This window comes from Misgurnus anguillicaudatus, chromosome 22 (genome assembly GCF_027580225.2).
Source record: "Misgurnus anguillicaudatus chromosome 22, ASM2758022v2, whole genome shotgun sequence".
Lineage (NCBI taxonomy): Eukaryota > Metazoa > Chordata > Actinopteri > Cypriniformes > Cobitidae > Misgurnus > Misgurnus anguillicaudatus.
The window spans coordinates 30,668,960-30,690,502 of record NC_073358.2 but is presented as its reverse complement, the minus strand read 5'-3'; the positions used below and the strand labels follow the sequence as shown (position 1 = coordinate 30,690,502).

General features: G+C 37.6%; 1 protein-coding gene across 2 annotated transcripts in view; it reads right to left on the bottom strand.

The window, feature by feature from the left end:
* Positions 1-21,543, bottom strand: part of LOC141358815 (ras/Rap GTPase-activating protein SynGAP) — a 42,708-nt gene that overhangs the window by 5,713 nt on the left and 15,452 nt on the right. The window contains exons 1-2 of one of the 2 annotated variants that reach the window (XM_073860563.1): positions 20,097-20,248; positions 2,183-2,304 (exon numbers count right to left, since the gene is read on the bottom strand). In XM_073860563.1, the coding sequence (XP_073716664.1) occupies positions 2,183-2,304; positions 20,097-20,136 (162 nt within the window). In that variant the 5' untranslated portion in view covers positions 20,137-20,248. Of the gene's footprint in view, positions 1-2,182; positions 2,305-20,096; positions 20,249-21,543 lie in introns of those variants that run through there. The other variant, XM_073860562.1, reaches the window with a different exon arrangement.

Genomic DNA, 21,543 nt, shown 5'->3' with positions numbered 1-21,543 from the left:
CACACGCATGCACTACAGGTGTGTGTACCAAAAAACGGCACCACAGTGCAATCATATATGGGCAACTTGTAATCTGACATATTTTGTTCAATAATAATAATCTCTGTTTTATTGGAGTTTAGCATAAGGAAGTTATTCTCTCTCACGCGAGTCAGACCGATCGCGCAATGCATCACATATGCTTAAACTTATGTAGCCACGCAACAATAATTTCAGCATGCATTCACTCACTGTATACAGCGGGAGGTGATGTTGTGATTTTTCGAACGGATTCTTAACCTAAAATGCACCGCAATGCAAGTGATGCAAACCAAATGCAGCGTTCTATTGAAAAGTAATGTATGTATTTCTGCAGTACCAAAATGCAATGAAGCAACTGAACGTCTGACTGGGGTGTAACTCTTCCTCACGCACAGAACGCGTGCACACGCACAAACACAAGTGCACGTGCGCGCATACACACAGGTTGTTACCATAGCAAATAGGCTCACCCCAGAAATGATATATTATATGTTAAAAGCCTAATGGTAAATGCTGCAGGTGTAGAAATGTACATAAACCAGATATTTACTTTGATGTCAGGGCTAGATTACAGCATGAAACCTGTTGTGCATATTAATAAATTAAAGTGTTTAATTGTTGGCACTGGCACTTATAAACACTAAATGGGTAAAAAATTGAAATAAATAGGCTTATTTCTTGGAGCCAAATACCTCTGTTTTTTTTTTAGAAATAAAAGCCAAATGCTTGAACATTTTACAGCCAAGTCATTTTCGTTATGCATTATTTGTTTTGGTTGTTTAAAAACACAAAAAAAAAAATATCCGATTACTCGATTAATCGATCGATTCAGTGCTAGATTAATCGATTACAAAAAGAATCGATAGCTGCAGCCCTAATCTGGACCTTGATAGACCCGCTCCGCATAATACCCAAACCAGGCAACGATGCCGGTTAGTAGACGGCCCTTACTGCTGATTGGCTAAAAATGTGTTTTGGTAGACGGCCCGACTCCCTTTTCTAGTGTTTTTCAAAAATCATGCACCTCGCCTTTAAGAGAGAAAAAGTTGGTTGTTAAAAGAGTTAATAAGATTGACAAGATTTAAATCACGTTGACTGATAAATCCAAAGCCTGCACATGCGTGAGCATCCGACCCGATATATACACAGAATTACAGTTTTTAAAATATCTGTTTTGACAAGAATTCACGCAGATATAATCTGTTATGTCTTAAATGAATGTTTGTTTCACTGCTGGGGAAAATATCTGATGTGTTCAATTATATTAGATGCATTACAGTAATTTGATGTGAATCGAACAATAAAAGAAGAAAAAACTTGAACATATATATTTTTCCTATAGATGCTTTTGACTGCATATGCCAAATCTATTTGTTATACCAGTAATTGTAAGGTATGAATGCTGTGATTTTGTTTTTGAACCTTCAAAAATCTTTTAATCCTTTTTTTTCTCAAAATTGACTTTGCTGACTCTATCAACTTCAAACAAGTGTAGCTCTGTCATTGTATGTCAGATTCCAACAAATCGTACATAGTTTTGAATTTTTTAATTAGAGATAAAATATAAAATATTTCTGAAAATATGCTCAAACTGTGCCTTACTCCTTCCTGCGCAGAGAGCCATTCAACACTTGCTCAGTAACAGAGGAGGGGAGACTAATTTCAGGGCTGTTCTCTGGCTGATAACAGAGGCTTTGACATACACTGTGAGCTATGGGGAAATCTATATCGACCATGCCATACAACATGAATCCTTTGCAATTGCGGGCCATTTATTGATTGTCCCCGTGAGACACTGCATGCCTAGGCTGCCGTGGCAAAGCATGAGCTCAGGGACTTTAAAGAGCCTGCTGATGTACCACACTTCTGCACATGTCACGATGACAAACTACATGCAGATAACATGCTATTCGCTCCTGTACGCATACATTGTTCAGTCTTGCAACTAGCACACATAGGAATAAAACGTCCACCTTGTTATTGTTTTTTCTGAATTTTCAAGGTGCAAAAAATTGTACATCACTTACACTTGGTTTTTCCTGTGCATGCTGTACAATGCAACCTGATTTACCCAAGAAAAATATCAAATCCAGTAATATACAGTAAAGTTTGTAATATACAGTGAGTTTGCAGTTTGAATGTGAGCATTTTGTATTGATACCTCCTCCTTATCCAGCAGTAGCATCTGATAGTCTGTGACCACACAGAACTTGGGGTTCCACACTGTATATTCAGCACACGGGTGGCCACATGACATCCAGTGCCCTGGAGGACCGCTCATATCTGAAAGATAAAAGGACCAGAATTAGAGAAATATGGAAATCAGAGGAAAAGCACCTGAACAAACAAAGATTAAAAATATTGCCTTGTCTCATTGTTTATATTGTACAACATCACCTTGTATTTACAGACAAAGCTGGGCTTTCCATTTACTGTCTCTGTTTATAAAGGTCGAACAAAACCTTGAAAGCTCTGCAAAGACAAACAGCTCCTGAACCTGTAGCAAATACATCTTCCAAATGAAACACAAGCACCAGAGCACATTTATATGGTAATGAGGCCCTGCCCGTGAGCTCTCGCGACAAGATTTTCAAACATTTCGCCAAGTGGGCAAGAAAACATGTCATTTTAATTTGGGTTTAATATGGAAAGTGTGTGTGTGAAGTGAATTACAGCACACTGTTGCTTATGCGCGGACATCCCATATGGAGATGTGGTGCATGTTATGTAAATATCATCTTGCTTCAGAATATTGAACAAGGCTTCTTATTCTCTTCTCAACGCCCAGATCTCATGATAAATTAAGGCATAAAAGCTTTTCCCAGTAAAGTAATTATTAAGGGGGCATGCACACCTAGGGTCCTATTTTAACGCAAGTGCGAAGCGCAAGTGACTTTGTGGGCGGATCTTGGGCGCTGTTGCTATTTTCCCGGCGGGAGAAATAACTCTTGCGCCAGGCGCAAATCAATATGGGTTGGTCTGAAGTAGGTTCATTATTCATAGGTGTGGTTTGGGCGTAACGTCAAATAAACCAATCAGAACGTCATCCAACATTCCCTTTAAACGGAAGTGCGCAAGTTCCATGGCGGGTTGCTAGTATTATGACGGATTTACCAGGTGCACGCCAGGAGCGGTTCACAGCCGAGGAGACTGACGTTCTTGTAAGAGCAGTCAAAGACAGAGAAGTTGTTTTGTATGGGGATGGGAGAAACCCACCCAAATCAGTGTCGGTTCAACAGGCGTGGGAGGAAATAGCCACAATTGTCTCATCAGCTGGCATCCCTAGGACGTTGTGCCACAAGCGCTACAATGATGTCAGGAGACGGGGGAATCCCAAGCTTGCCAGCATAAATCGGGCATGCCGCGTAACGGGAGGTGGATCTGCGTCTACACAGGACCTGACGCCAGCAGAGGACATCGCTGCGTCCACCCTCACCGTTGAAAGCCAAGAAACGCAAGCAGCAGTCCAACCCCAAAGTAAACTTACAAATCAAGTTCACATACATTAAGGTTTCTTATGAAAACATTTTAATTATTATTTACATAAAATAAATGTAATACAGCCACACAACAAACTTATGAAAATATTTTAATCGTTATTTGCATTATAATTTTTTAACGCAGCCACACAATAAATAAAAACTATCACCACAATGCTCACCACTATGATTTCCCTTATCCCATGTGTTAATATTTTTTATTGTAACAATTTATGATTTGCAAAAATAACTGTTGCATCTGTGTAGATTAAATAAGCAAAGTGTGTGCGCGTTGTGCATGCTATACATTATGGTCAAGCACGCGCCCTTAAAATAGCATAATGAACCACGCGCAACGCGCTACTGACTTTAGACTAGTTTTTTCTGGTGAGTGGCGCAATTGTTTTTTGAAACTGCAAAATAGCATCAGGGATGGTTTGCGCCAGAACACGCCTCCTTTTTTGCGCTGAACCGCCCAGGGAGCTCAAGTTCATTCCCTAGTTTGTCGACGTGCGTCTGTGGAGGGAAAACCCCGCTGTGCGCCGGTGCAAAATACGAATGATACATGCGTCACTGACAAAGTCAATTGCGCTGGGTGCAAGATAGGGCCCCAAATCTTTTATGCCCGCAACCGGCACATGTTTTTCAATTGTTTCCAATGGAAGCTCTGCGTTTTTCAAATAAGCCAGCAGCTAGCGGTTTTCTTCTCGCGCCCAGCGCTGAGCGCCGAGAGATGAAAATATTCAACTTTGGTTGAAAATCTCCGCTCGTCAATGTCAGTTCTCACACAGCCGTCCAATCACAGTGGAGGAGGGGCGTGACAAGTATCACAACAACCAACTGGCTCACAGCTGAAGTATCAGAGCTACAAAAGTGCTCAGCTGAAGAATATACTTTCACTTTGTTCCAGCAACTCTGTTGTTTCGTACTTATTCTCTTATAAAGGGACATATGGAGGAACATAGGAAGAGCAACATATGAGAGGTCCAAGTTATTGCATAGATAAAACATAGGATTATGTCTCCTGCTCAATGAAAGAGTAATATCTGAGCAGTAAAATGTTCCTCTTGGGTAAATACTCCCATTTGTCCTGTTGAGAGGTTGCTATAATAAAAGAACCACTGCATAACCTTTTTTCTGTTGAGAACAGTATGAATTTCCATGTTTCTCATGTTTGGAGATGTCTTTAAGAAGCAGGTGGCCAGAAACACACACTTAATGGGGTTTGGAGAGCACATCAGCCAATCATCCACTTCCTCAACACCAGTGTGTGATCGCTAGCACTTCCTTTTACATGAGTGAGCAATTATATTTGAAGGAGAGAGAGAGAGAGAAAGAAAGAGAGAGAGAGATTTTTTGGTAACATCCAAAAATGCAATTGTGGAAATCAATGGTTGTCACATGAATGATGTCATATGACCTCTTGGTGTTGTCCAGATGTGGTCTGTATATGAAAGTGTCACCTGTGCAAAACGTATCACTTTGTATAGTCAACAGGGTTCATGTAGCTCAACTGGTATAGTACTGCATTAGTAGCGCAAAGGTTATGGGTTCAACACCCAGGGAACAAATTTAATGAAAAAATATATAAGTTGCATTGCATAAAAGCATTTGCCAAATGCATAAATGCAAGACAAATTATTTTTATTTCTATTTCTATAGTGTTTGGTCAATTTCATTACCCATATCTAGTAGTTCCTCAAGCAATACTGTGTGATTTTTGTGGGTGGGTGTGTGTTAGAAAATTCATACAACACTATTACATCCTGTAGTGCCTGAAGAAAGTCTTATATTTTAATTTAATGTGATAACGCATAATTAGCATTGTAGTGGCCTTTTGAATGCTGTTGTGCACTCTGACTGTGCGAAATCAATGCTGGCTAGATAATGAGCATTACATTTCATTGCCTTCTTGAAGCAACACACACAAATGCACACAACCTGAGATTTGAACAATTAAGTCAGCCATCATGCACGCAACAACCCCCCCCCCCCCACACACACACACACACACAGAAGAACAGCATGGCCAGGTACAGATTTTTAGATGCAGTGATTTCTCAAAGCAAGTTCACACAAACACTCACATGGAGAAAGACAAATCACAAATTGTGAACACCTGTACAGCTTACATCCCTCCAAAGTAACAATCACCTAAAGGATTGTTAGGAACACCATCTAATACTGTGTTTGACCCCCTTTCGCCTTCTGAACTGCCTTACTTTTACGTGGCATTGATTTAACAAGGTGCTGAAAGCATTCTTTAGAAATGTTGGCCCATATTGATAGGATAGCATCTTGCAGTTGATGGAGATTTGTTGGATGCACATCCAGGGCACAAAGTTCCCGTTCCACCACATCCCAAAGATGCTCTATTAGGTTGAGATCTGGTGACTGTGGGGGCCATTGTAGTACAGTGAACTCATTGTCATGTTCAAGAAACCAATTTGAAACGATTCAAGCTTTGTGAATGGATGGGTACATGGTGGTCATAAAGGGATGGACATGGTCAAAAACAATGCTTAGGTAGGCCGTGGCATTTAAACAATGCCCAACTGGCACTAAGGGGTCTAAACTGTGCCAAGAAAACATCCCCCACACCATTACACCACCACCACCAGCCTGCACAGTGGTAACAAGGCATGATGGATCCATGTTCTCATTCTGTTTACGCCAAATTCTGACTCTACCATCTGAATGTCTCAACAGAAATCGAGACTCATCAGCCCAGGCAACATTTTTCCAGTCTTCAACTGTCCAATGTTGTTGAGCTCGTGCAAATTGTAGCCTCTTTTTCCTATTTGTAGTGGAGATGAGTGGTACCTGGTGGGGTCTTCTGCTGTTGTAGCCCATCCGCCTCAAGGTTGTGCGTGTTGTGGCTTCATAAATGCTTTGCTGCATACCTCGGTTGTAACGAGTGCTTATTTCAGTCAAATTTGCTCTTCTATCAGCTTGAATCAGTCGGCCCATTCTCCTCTGACCTCTAGCATCAACAAGACATTTTAGCCCACAGGGCTGCCGCATACTGGATGTTTTTCCCTTTTCAAACCATTCTTTAGAAATGGTTGTGCGTGAAAATCCTAGTAACTGAACAGATTGTGAAATACTCAGTCCGGCCCCATCTGGCACCAGCAAGCATGCCACGCTCAAAATTGCTTTAATCATCTTTCTTTCCCATTCTGGGGTTCGGGAGATTGTCTTGACCAGGACCACACCCCTAAATGCAACTTCCAAATACCTTGGTTGATTAGATAATTGCATTAATGAGAAATTGAACAGGTTTTCCTAATAATCCTTTAGGTGAGTGTATAGCCATTACAAAACTGCTTTTTTGGACCAAACTTAAATTCTGGTAGACTTAAGTAAAAAATCAATAACAACAGAATCCCTCTCTAGAGATTTTTTTCTATATTATTGTTAATAACAAGCAAAATAAATAACCAGTAAATTATCTAGTTCAAAATCATAGCTAAAGCATATCAACCATTACACTAAGTTAACGTTCAGTGTTTCCCATACATTGATTTATTTGTGGTGGCCCACCACAGAATCAACACTGGCCCCCACAAATAGAATTTTCATGATTCCCATTTACATTTTTATTTCACTATTTAAAACAGCTTAATTCGGATTAAAATATAATTTGAAAGAGTAGGAGTGAAACATATTTCAGGTGCCAACACTAGATCAAACGCAAACACGACATGATGACGTTACATATATGCTAATTAGTGGGTGACGTCATCACCACCACAGTCTCCTCAAAATCCTGTGGGAAACACTGACGTTACATGTGTAAAATGAATGTACAGATCCTTAAATCGGTGATTCATGCCCAAAATCGGTCTAAATCTGTGATTCATGCCCACTGTCTACCCTCGTCTTTTGCAAACCAAAGAATTTTTATTTTCTACAAAGGTATTTGTTCCAGAGGTCAGTTTAGTGACTAGCCAGACCAATATACAAGCGCAGATCGTAGTTAGCTTCGTGATAGACAACTGTCTATATGTCAACTAGTACAATATACTTTAACTTGCTTTACTTTTTAAAAATTACAAATAATGTTGCTGGACTTATTCTACGCTATGTTTTAAACTTGAAGAAACTATCTTGCTGTCTACTGCATACATACATCCTAACTAAATTGAAAGCTCATAAAGTAACAGATTGATTTACATACAGTAGACACCTACACACTGCATTCTGGGACTGTCTTGCCAAGAGGTATACATACCCTGTTGGAAGAGAGTTCATGTCTATAATACTTTAAAAATATGGCTAGGTTTTGAAACAGGGTGAATGTTTTAGAAAGACTAATAACATTAAGCAGGGATGTTTATGCTCCATACTTTACACGTCCAGTAGGCAGCAAATGGTGTCCCTAGAATGTGTCTGTAAAGTTTTAGCTTAAAAGACTCCAAAGATCATTTGTTATTGCATGTCTAAAATGCCCATATTTGGGCGGGAGCAAAAAATTGTTGTTTTTATGTGTGTACTTTTAAATGCAAATGAGCTACTGCTTTTGGTTATAAAAGATATGATTCTTGCCTGGGAAAATAGTATATTTAGCTGCATTAGTGCTACAATGTGCTAACAAACACATTTAGAAAAGCTAAAGTTAACCAGTCAGTCAGTGCACTGTAAAAAACATATTGTGAAATTTACAGTAATTAACTGGCAGCAATTGACAAGTAACTTACTTTAGAAAAAGCACAGTAAGTTACTTGTCAATTGCTGCCAGTTAAATACTGTGATTTTTTTCTATAGTAAGTTACTTGTCAATTGCTGCCAGTTAACTACTGTGTTTTTTTTCTATAGTAAGTTACTTGTCAATTGCTGCCAGTTAACTACTGTGTTTTTTTTTCTATAGTAAGTTACTTGTCAATGGCTGCCAGTTAAATACTGTGTTTTTTTTCTATAGTAAGTTACTTGTCAATTGCTGCCAGTTAACTACTGTGTTTTTTTTTCTATAGTAAGTTACTTGTCAATTGCTGCCAGTTAACTACTGTGTTTTTTTTCTATAGTAAGCTACTTGTCAATGGCTGCCAGTTAAATACTGTGTTTTTTTTCTATAGTAAGTTACTTGTCAATTGCTGCCAGTTAAATACTGTGATTTTTTTCATACAGTAAGTTACTTGTCAATGGCTGCCAGTTAACTACTGTGATTATGCCGTACTGTAAGTTACTTGTCAATGGCTGCCAGTTAAATACTGTGACTTTTCCGTACAGTAAGTTACTTGTCAATGGCTGCCAGTTAAATACTGTGATTTCTTTTCCACAGTAAGTTACTTGTCAATGGCTGCCAGTTAACTACTGTGATTTATTTTCTACAGTTAATTACTATTGTCAATGGCTGCCAGGTAACTACTGTGATTTTGTTCCACAGTAATTTACTGGCAGTCATTGACAAGTAACTAAGCAGAGATTATATATTTTTAATATATAGTTCATTGTGGTTTTCCCTACAGCATTTGATTGGTTAGTTATTTTCTGTAAACATTCATCAATGTTAAAATAAAGTTGTAATGGTCACCCTTAAAGGTTGAGTTACAATTATTTAAAAACTCATGACTGTTAAATGAAGGAAATACAAAAAACAAATCTAAAACAATTTACAAGTCCAAGCGTGTTAAAAGTCCAAATTTGCAAAGTTTCCAGCGTGTATATAAAATCCAAGAAAGTGATATCCATAAAATGTAACTGGACAGGTAAGCCCAAATACACAAACTCCACACACCAGCAACCGCTTGTTTTAGCTATAGCATCAGCTAACCATGTGCTCCTGCTCCTTCCTTTTATACAAAGTTCCATGTCATGTGACCCCTCACATGACAGGCAGACGAGGCAAAATAAAAGACATACACACATAAAATAGCAAAAGGATAAATTGGCTAAGAAAACATGTAAAACTAATTTAAACTCAAATATACATAAGTCACAATATAATGAGTGGTAAAACATGTATCTTGTTTGATCACGTCACAACGTTAATGATCTAATTTAATATGCTAAATTACAAAACAATACAATAAGTTTTCTGATTTGAGGGAAAATGCTACTGTTTCACAGATATGTACTAAATAATTTTTTTTTACAGTCAAATACATTCAATAACATTTTAATTTGCATGAAAAAGTATGAATTCCCAAGAAATGCATCTTAAAACATCTTAAACTTTTGTTACAATCTAAAAATAACTAAATATAATTCAGTTTTGTAGATATACAGGACAATCTGTAAATAAAACAAAATAATTAATTATCAATCAAAAGTACACTGCAAGTAAACTGTAAGTTTCCTCCAATTCTTATTAAACACAATATTACTGTGAAGTATAATAACTGAAATGCAAAACAAGTTTATGTCTACAATATTTTCACTCCAAAATGAATAGTTCTAGTGCACAACACAACCATTGATTCTAAAAATGAGTCTAAATTCAGAATCCTAATTTTACAGTGTATAAGTAACATTAAAACATGCCCAAAAAGGTCAGTGAAACCCACAACAGACAATGTTAAGAGATTGAAAAGCTATTTTCATTTAAATTGCTAGTAATCTACTGGATCATACAGTATGAATAAACATGTTTACAAGATTTACTAAAAGTTAGAATTCATGTTTTAGTTCTATTCAACATGCTTAAACACATTATTGTTTAATTTACATTAAACGTGCCTGTATTGACATTTAAGTATTAAATAATATCAGATTTGAGTGGACTAGTTATCAGATGTTTAAGTGAATCACCAAAACATGACTCCAAACAATGGACCTTTTCCTATAGATTTTATATCATATATGTGAACAAAGTTATTTATTACGTTATTTATACACATTTCACTTTGATGAAACTGTGCAATTTTATTTTCTGTGTGCAGGTTTAGCCACTGGTAAAACTCTAATGGGCATGACTGCTCTCCATTCAGAGGGCTTATGTGTTTTCATGTCTCACCAGCATATGGCCAGTAAGATGATTTCAGTGTAATACTGTTTAAAGTATCTATTAGCCTACCATGTGTATTTTCTCTAAAATTAAATATTTAAGATTGTTTTTCATAAATTAAGGACATAAACACTTTGTACAAGAAAAATATTTTCTTACATAATATCGCCAACAACACTCTTAGGTGGCTAAACAGATCCTATCTAAGCCATCATCTGTGTCCATATTCCAGTTTATTGTTAAAACAAGCTTTTGACAGGCAGATTAACAAAAACAGCTACAATCAACACTATTAAAACCGTACTTGTGTGTGGCACTTAAACAGACATACTGGGTTGGGTGCATCCCAATTCAGGGGCTGTGGCCTTCCAAGGCCGTATCTGAAGGCAAATGACATCACCGGGCCGTGACGAAGGCTGTCTCAATTCGAAGGCTCCTTCATATAAAAGCCTCTTAGTGTGGCCTTTTCCCCCCTGAAACCGAGTTTGGGCTGTAACGATATTGTCCCATTAAAAAGACCTGCCTGATTATGCATCGCGGCATCGCGATTCAGTGTTTCATGCGCAGCTTGTGTGTGTACTTTGGCGTTTTGGTCAGTAAGAAGTCCTTATCAATCTAAAATCATTATGAGTCGGAGTCGTTTATAATGTGCATTTTAAAAAGCAACGCTCGTTAAACAAAATCATTCAAAATATTCTTTATTATCATGAAAATACCTGAAACTATTTGAAGAACAGCAATATAAATATTCCTGTAGACATTTTCTGGAATAGCGTTTGCAATGCTAGCCTACTTCTTCTGTGGCACAAAGGGAGTTTCTGCACGAGAGCGCCCCCTGGCATTTGGATGTGGCGGCATTGCACCGTAATTCATGCAAATTCATTAATTGAGAAAACGCGCATTTGCACGATAAATCTTTACAGCCCCACCGAGGATCCATAAATGTATCCTTTACAGCCTTGGCTATCCCAAAATTCAATATGAAGTCTGGGTATTTTGAAATAAACATTCAAAACTGTAGTTAAATAAAAGTGTACATTTTGCTAATTAAAGGTCCTTGTGTCTGTTTTACTATTATAAATGATGTTTTAGTGATGTAAATTAATATTATTGCTGCAATGTTGTGTGTTGCGTTTTGCATTTGTATATTTCTAAGGTTGGTGAATTTAACATACTGTTGGATAGTTTAATCTGCATCAATGTGTTATATTTTCTAAAGTAAAATAAAAAAATCTGCCACCATATTTATTTTTAAAAGTCTGACAGGTCTCAGCTTTTGTGTCCCAGTGACAAGCGTAGTTGGCGGGAAAAGCAAGTGATGCCCCCGTAGGCTAGACTTTCTCATTTCATTTCACTTCGTGGTGTTTAGAGGCTGTTGCCTTCAAATATTGAGCCTTGCCTTCAAAGTCCGTGAATTGGGATGCACCCTCAGTTTGCTCAAACTAAACCAGTGCTCACATAGCAGTCATTGGCCAGTTTACTGAATGACAGTCATATTAACCAATTATACTCAAAGCAACATGACAAGTCAGCCAATACAATTAGGTAACACTTTATTTCGATAGTCCACTTTAGAGATTTTACTAATTATAAGTAACTTTGCAACTACTTATCCTACCAATCTTTACAGTATTAGTAGACTGTCTGCTTAATATCTATTCACACTTTATTGTGATGATCCCTCAACAGACATTCAACTGACTATAAGTATCTTTGCAGGTGCATGTCAACTTATTCCACTAACCCTAACAGTCTACTAACACTCTAAGGACAGTTAGACAGTTAGTTGAAATATAGTTGCAAATTAGTGAAAGTTGGTTGACATAGTTGAAAAGTTATTTATAGTTGTATAAGTATTAAGTGTAACCTACAATTTATTTCAGTGTGGTAACATATTAAATGGAATGTTGTGTGTACCATATTGTAGACAAAACAATAATCATTGTGAACTTTCTCCTTTATAGAAATAGAAAATAAATCTAATTTGTCATTACTAGCATAATACTTAAAATAATACAAAATCAAATATACTTTAAAATGTTTTCCCAACAAAGATTATTGAAGAAATTATTTTCTTCAATTAATTTTGTGTATCCTGAATAAGATTAGACATCAGCATGTTGCTAACAAAAATTGTTGTAAAATGTGCTGTAACACATCATGAAGTTTGATTTCTCAGAGTTTTTCTAAATAAAAGTCAATCGGGTTTAAATGTCAGGAGTTCCTGTCGGGATGAAAGTAACACTTGTTACTCTTCTCCCACTGCCAATACTGTTGCGTTATGTTGAAAATGTATATTTTTTTATTTGATTTAATTTTTTGCGTTCAAACTGTTAAAAATGTTTGTTCTTTTCAACAATTCAAGTTTGTACTGTCAGGTTCCTTTAGAAACATTTGATGAAACCAACATTTAACCGAAAATACATATAAACAAGATCATAGTCATGTTTATTTACTAAAAACAAGTGTAACACAAAAATCTATCTTGTTCTGTTCTGTTACTTTTGAGCCACCTGTGTGTTACTTTCGTCCCTGCTGACAGAGTCTAAGGCCATTTTGTTTACAAAATTTCACCTGGAATTCATAGTCCACACTTGAGTTACTGATCACAGCAAAAATATATCTGTCTAAAACATTATCTTTTAAAATTAAGTTTTTCTGGAAAATGGTACTTTCGCCCCTGCTCACCCCTATTATGAGTCTCTACAGTAGAATGTTGGTTACTGTGAGTCTCTACAGTACATTGCTGGTTACTGTGAATCTTTGCAGGATATTTTATTCACTGTGACTTTCTACAGCACATACCTTTTTACTGTGATTTTTACAGTTTTAAAACACTACTGTGATTTCACACTGAATGCACTGTAATCCACTGTGAACTTTATTACAGTTATTTGCTGTGCATGAACACAGTTAATTACTGTAGATTTCACAAGCATTTTTTACAGTGTGGCTATGGGCAGGGCTTTGTAAGTGTGACATCACATTAACAAGAGAATCAAAACAGCTTGTCTATTGTGAAAATGTAAGGTGCATTTAACACAGGAATTAGGCTTGCTTTTATCCTAAACATAATTTTTAGTGATGCACCGATGTATCGGCCACCGATATTTATCGGCCGATTTTTGATGAATTTGAAACATCGGCATATCGGCAATAGCACGAGAAAGGCCGATACCGATTGTTTATTAATTAACTGCATAAAGAAATCCATTATATGTAAAAAAATGAGTTGATGTTGTTAATAAAATAAATGCTGAATAGCAAAAACCACCTTTGAAGGTTGTCATGCTGTCTTATTATATTTGTTTTAGCTTAATTTGTGCCTCTCTTATTATGTTGGTCAGTTGAATGTTAATTAGATCCAATCCATGTTCAGTAAAAATAATTTGATGCAGAAATAAACTAGCTAATAGACCAACTGTATAGTATTGTATACAAGTGTTTAATATCGGTATCGGCATCGGCCAGAAGTTGTATGTTTAAATCGGAATCGGTATCGGCCCAAAAAAATCCTATCGGTGCATCCCTAATAATTTTCATATTTTTAAAGCAACACTATGTAGTAGTTTTTTACCTTTAAATAATGCCTCTAAAATTATTTCAGTGATAGAACAACTTTTAACTGACAAATTGTACTGTTGCTGCAACCTGAGCAGCCTCCTAGCTGCTTCAAGCACACTCTGAAAGTGGCGGTGGAGGGTAGAGCACACAGCCCCGCCCCTCCCTCTGCCTGCAGAAGAGTGTCTGATACCAGGCACTGTTGCGCTTTTCAACCACATGTGGGAGCTGTAAGTAATTTTTACATGGAAACTACATAGTGTTGCTTTAAATAATATCCCCTCCCCAAGATGCTGGGATAGGCTCTAACCCCCCATTACCCTGCAGAGACTAGATAGAGGGATTGAAAATTATATATTATTGCACATGTGCTACACTACTTTACTGTCATGACTCACGGAGAGGAACGGGACCCAAGTGCAGGGAAGGTGAACTCAAAAGGGTTTATTAACAAAAGAGCCCACGTGGGGGCAAAAGACAAAACATTCACAAAGATTCACAAGACTAAGACTAGATGACACACTAAGACCAAACTTCACAGGACAGACTTGACTTGAATTGAATTGACTATGTCAAAGACACCAAACATCCAAAAGATACAAAACGATTCAGCACAGGACAAGAAACACTGGGGCCTTAAATAGGGAAAACTAAACAAGATAACGAGGGAAGTTCAGGTGCGGGGAGTTAACCAATAATGAATAACTAACAAGGAAACAAGGGGGCGGGGCCAGAGACAAGACACTGCAGCACACTACACAAACAAAAGGCCATGTGCTACAACACAAAACATGGGTACCGCCACCATCCTGCCACATGACCATGAATAACTATGACAGACAGGCAGGAACATGACAGTACCCTCCCCTTAAAGGGACGCCTCCAGGCGTTCCTCAAGAAGGTACACAAGACAATGGACAAGACAGGGACAAAGACTATGACAAAATGACAACAGATTAATAAAATAAACTAGAAAAACAAAGTCCAATGGTGATGCTTAATAAACTAAACACAGGAAATTAAAGTTCATAAGGGTAAACATGACTAAGGGTCTGGAGAAAAGTCCAAGGAGGCTTGGGCAAAGGCCTACACTGGAGCAGTGGCTGTAGTGGCTGCGGCTGCGCAGACGGCTGTAGTGGCTGCTGCGTAGAAGGCTGCTGCGGCTGTGCAGACAGCTGTAGTGGCTGCTGGTGCGCAGACGGCTGTAGTGGCTGCGGCAGCTGCAGGAGCTGTGGTGGGGCAAACCGCTGTGGCTGAGCAAACTGCAGGGGCTGAAGCTGTGCAGACTGCTGTAGCTGTGCAGACTGCAGGGGCTGTGGCTGTTCAGACTGCTGTAGATGTGGCTGTTCAGACTGCTGTAGATGTGGCTGAACAGACGGCTGGGGCAGCGCAGACGGCTGCAGGCGCCATGGAGCTCTGGCCCTCCTTAGCAGCTGGTCCATCATGGTCCGATCGAAGTCCGACAAACCCTGCTGGGTCCCTGACTGGCTGAATCGTTCTGTCATGACTCACGGAGAGGAACGGGACCCAAGTGCAGGGAAGGTGAACTCAAAAGGGTTTATTAACAAAAGAGCCCACGTGGGGGCAAAAGACAAAACATTCACAAAGATTCACAAGACTAAGACTAGATGACACACTAAGACCAAACTTCACAGGACAGACTTGACTTGAATTGAATTGACTATGTCAAAGACACCAAACATCCAAAAGATACAAAACGATTCAGCACAGGACAAGAAACACTGGGGCCTTAAATAGGGAAAACTAAACAAGATAACGAGGGAAGTTCAGGTGCGGGGAGTTAACCAATAATGAATAACTAACAAGGAAACAAGGGGGCGGGGCCAGAGACAAGACACTGCAGCACACTACACAAACAAAAGGCCATGTGCTACAACACAAAACATGGGTACCGCCACCATCCTGCCACATGACCATGAATAACTATGACAGACAGGCAGGAACATGACATTTACAAGTCTAAGGGGTGGTTTCCCGGATAGGGACTACCTTAAAACAGGACTAGGACTCCATTTAATTAGGAAATAAAGTAGTTTTAACAAACATGCCTTACTAAAAACATTACTTGTGTGCATTTTGAGGCAAAACAAAGGGCACTGATATATTTTAAGATATGTCAGTGCAAGTTGCTTTCAGTTTGGGTCTCATTTATTTTAGTCTAGGACTAGTCTAATCCCTGTTCGGGAAACCACCCCTATGTCCAGCATCCAGGGGAAAATTTAAAATTAGTTGCTGTATGGCATTTTGCTATCTAATATGCAAGTTTACACGTTTTATAAAGGTTACGATCAAATGATCTCAGGTCCTGTAACTCCTTTAACCATGGCAGGATGTTATAGCTTAAACTAAACAGTACAGCAGGATGTGTATTCCTTCTCATGTCAGGAAATAAGGGCCTGTCTCATTCCTTGTTACTTCTGCTGTTCAAAACATTACCACCACTATGATTGTATCAAATTACTTATATCATTTTCTGTTACAAGATGTAAATTATTTTAGAGTTATTGCCTTTTAATCTGCAGAATTCATTGCAGTGTGGTAACATTAAAGAGAAGATTACTTTATTCCACTGCCAAATTGAAGCCCTTATCAGTGCAATAACATGCACACAGGGGAGGGGAAGTGAAAAACACATGCACAAAAAACATGCACAGAGACAGAAAGAGGGAGATTTATTTGAAGAGTGAAATGAAGGAGATAAAGAGGTGTGTCTCTTGTCCTTGCTGACTGTAACCCGGCAGTAACTATGTGGGATCCTGTCTATGATGATTACAGGCTACCCGTTCTTTCAAATGTTTTTCATGCAAGACATATATTTCTGATGCTTGCTCTCTGCTGTACACAGCTGTTATAAAAATAAATAAACTTGTGCTACTGGCAAAAGCAAAAATGCAACTGTACATTCAAGGACTTTGTTCTGATACAAATGAGATTCCAGCATTTGATTCAGTACTGGACAAAGACAGACTGCATGCAAAAGTAACTGGGCAATTTGAGTATGGAAACTAGAGAGACGTGACACAAATATGTTATACAAAAATGTGTTTTCAAGCACATTCAGGTCTGCAGCTGCTAATGTGTCTCAGGTTCAAGAAATATACAACAGAAATCTGTGGCAAAACAAAGATAATTTCCAAACTTCTTAGGGTAATACAGATCAATTATGTGCCTTTTTGTCTTCAGTAAACACAAATTATAACAATCAGTGCACAAGCTGTACACTGCATTGTTGGCAAAGACCTATACCAAAATGAACTGTTTACATTTGGATTAGATTTACAGTATTTAGAAATTTGTGAAGCATCCAAATCACAGAGATTTGTGATTATGAGAGGTAATAACATCTGGTACAGATGGCAGGGATACATTTTGCAATGCTGTGTCAAAAATAATGAAAATGATACAAATTAATTTGCCTGCAAACATTCTCTGATCGAGTTACGAAGGCAAGTATGATCACACAGAGAAGAACATTAAACAACAAACACTCTTAGCTCAAAATAATGTGTTGCTGCTTAAAATGACGAAATCTACAAATCCATAAAAAATAATGACACTGCACTGAATTCAATGTTATGCTACAGTATGTACCTATCCACCTTATTTTTGACGTAAATGTGGTGTCCGCCATCTTTTAGCTTTTTTGTGTAAGACTTCCGGTGAGCCGCTAAAGCTAAAGGTAGTCGTTTTGAGAGGGACACGAGTGTGCTGTTTTGACTGGCTTTTTAATGTTTATTAAGAAATCCAGGAAGACCGACATAATTTGTGCAGTTAGGGGGTTGCCATAATAGCTGGTAAAAATTCAATAAATCTCTACAAAACATTTGTTTTAACCATAATACAAGTACAAGAACTGAATGTGTATGTGGCTCACGTGCACCCATGATCTGTATCCACACATCTATCCAGTAAAACTTTTCATAGAAACTAACAGTGAACAATAAATACAATAATTGTAGTGCTGCCTCACGATTAGTCGCGACTAATCGTTTGCAGAATTCAAGTTTTTGTTTACATAATATATGTTGGTGTACTGTGTATAATAATTATGTATAAATTCAAACACACACATGCATGTATATATTTAATAAATATTTGCATGTGTATATAAAGTTTTATATTTTTATATAATTTATATTATATATAAATATATATAAATATAAATATTTATTATATAAATATATATTTTTCTTTAAATTATACATGCATGTGTATGTATTTATTTATACATAATTATTATACATAGTACACCAACATATATTATGTAAACAAAAACTTTTATTCTGCAAACGATTAGTCGCGACTAATCGTGAGGCAGCACTAAATAATTGTTTAAAAACAACTAATATTATGCGGATAAAATTTAGCTGGTTTATTTATTCTGCTACTATATATTATTACAAAAATGTAATTACAATACAGAATATATACCATAATCTGATTAGTTAATGTTTAAAATAGTTCATAATGTTATAATAGTTCATAATGTTGTAATAGTTTATAATGTTTACTTTTGTAATCATTTTAAAATAAGCAAATAATTTCATAAGCTCATGTCTCAATCTAGTGCGTAAGAAGTAATGTAATAATATTTTCATAAAACAAAAACAATACTGAATACATGTAATAGCTTAATATGTTTATTATGGTTTGTTCAAATAACTTACAATGTGTTGAATGAAACAGATGACTGTCGGATCGCGTGAAGCTTGATGTGTCCCCATAAAAACTCAAACAAGTCCATTAAAAATTGCTGTTTAAAAAAACTCACATCAGAGGGACAGTTGTGACATTTTAAAACATCGCCTGAAAGGTTAAAAACCATGTTCAAACACTCGACTGACTTTCCAATTGTAAAGATACTGGTATGTCATGTGCTTTTATATTTGCACCCAACCAACCCGTCACCCAACCAACAACATGAAATGATTGAATATATCTTCATAAGATATATTAGGCCACTTCTTAATTTCATCCTGACACTGGTTCATACATGGCAGGTGTAGTAAATATTTACCATAACTGTTTAAATCAGGTTTTATGCGTGCTCCCACGACACTGTTTTCTACCGGCTGGCTACTGAAACGGACTTCTCGCTCAAAGAAGGGAAATACGTCACTTCACTTACTTCTGCATTCGAAAATAAGGTGGATATATGGATGCATTTAGGATTGCATTCTGCTTTTAAATATTCTGTTAAAAAGTATCAAGAAAACACCAAAATCTTAAGAAAACACCAAAATCATATTTTTTCTAATCAAGCTGACCACACATACTGTAGGAAAGACCCAAAGGTTAATTGCTTACCTACATCTTAGTATGTAACCAACAGATAAATAAAAGCCCAAAAGGAAGTAGGTCAGCGAGTAATACAGTGACTGATCTATTCTCTCTCTCTCTCTGTGTGTGTTTGTGTCCAGCTGCTCAGGTCTGCATGTGTTTTGCTCTACTGTATTTCAGGCTCTAATGATCAGAAACATTTCCCTACATAACATATGGAGAAACATCATGTACACACACACTCATATTGTACTATGTTCGCTATTAAATTTGTTTTTTGATTGAATATAATAAATAACATATATGTGTCTTTAGAAAAACATTAACCCCACTTGTCATGCACCCATTTAGACCTACAGTACACATACACTTAGCTGCCCCAACTGCATCATTTACAGTTTCCCATGAACAGAATCAAAGTGAATGTTGAAGATTTGCTGTCTAAACAAAATTATCAACTTATTCATATGGTTGCCTGCTTTTTATAACTCAAGTGAACCAGAATCACTTTATTTAAATAGTCTGCAAAGAATGTATTATATTTATACACATTATATAGAGAACACACACCTGTTGGGATTCTGTAGCACGACATTCAAAGCATGTACACCATACAACCATCCAGCATGTAGAGTGTTAAACCAACACGCAAAAATTAACATACGCACATGCTCTGCCTGGAAAGCTTAGCCAGTTCCACTAAACATTCCTTACAAACAGTCCATACAAAGCAATGATGAAGAAGAATATAAAGACAAAATATATGAGAGTAAGGCAGAGATGTTTACCTGAGAGGAAATGTCGGTGAATGTTATCTTGTCTGTTCATTGCCGGTTTCTACTGTAGTTACTCCTTCAGAGCGAGAGAGAGTGTGTGTGAGGACATACTGTTGCCATGCGTTTGTGTTGTAGAGCTTCTGAATATGCAGTGAACTGAAACAGAGTTCAGCTTTCACTGACACCTTCTTTCTTTCCCACTGTCTTGTTCTCTTTTGGCGTATAAAAAGACAATCAAAAGGCTATGAATTACTTTTTAATTTCTAATTCTCCCGGATTGGAGGAAAAGATGCGAATTGTGCAATGAAAAGATGAAACTGGACAAGCAGAAGGAGAAGAAAGACGAGAAGAATATGACTACATGCATTAGAGCAAACCTACATTTAAAAGAGAGAGAGAGAGAGAGAGAGAGAGAGAGAGAGAGAGAGAGAGGAGGGGGGTCCTAACAAGTCTACTATTTGTGAGGGCTACACATAGACTGTAAAAAAAGATGGACGACGCCTGTTCGCTCTCTTCCATTGGTGAAAAATGAAGCCACCAGTGTCCCGATACAGCGCTGACATCTTGGGTCTTGAGTCTGCGCAGTAGCGATTTCGAAACCAGTCCTGCACAGTAGTCAGCAGGAAGTAAAGCCACAAAATCAAGACCCCGCCCTTGCATAATGCGCATATCACACGATATCACAGCTGTCAATCATGACGTGACACCGCCATTTTTATATCATTAAATAACCAACTAAACACAAACTTATTTTAAAAACAAACATTTGAATTTACATCAGCGTGATAAAAACTATAGTGACTGACAGAAACCAGATTCAGAAAAAAGTTAATTGAAGTGTAATGAAATTGTTTAGTTGGTCTCAAGTCCCATTGAATAACATGGGGAGGCGGGTTTATGACCTATACTGGGACCAGTCACTGGGGGGCGATCGAGACGTTTTGGCTTCACTTTTCAGGGCTTGTGCGGCACGCTTGGGGCTACAGTATATGTAGAATTTCCTATCATAACATGACCTTATCGGTGACCATAACACCATAACTTTACTTGCGGTTTCTGTTTTTTAATGGTCTGACTAGTTGTTGAATTAAAGGACTTTGTTGTTACTTATTCTTCGAAAGTTACGTGATGACCACGAAAGCTGCGTGTTTTTGTTGTTACTGCTGAAACCGTCTATATAACCATTTGTCTCTGTTAGCGGTTTGTAGAAGTGTCACGATTCTCCAAATCCTCGATTCGATTACATTTTCGATTCTAATGGCACGATTTGATTCTTGTTTTTGTTTTTTAATTTAAAGCACAAAAAAAATGTGATGCCATTTTTAGACTAGACTTTTATGAAATATAATATCTGACCTTGAACCCGGAAATGCCCTGCCATGTAAGTCGTGCTGCCAGTGGAAATATATGGTACACGGACACGCACATACCTGATAAAACGAAACTTCCTGTCAGATGA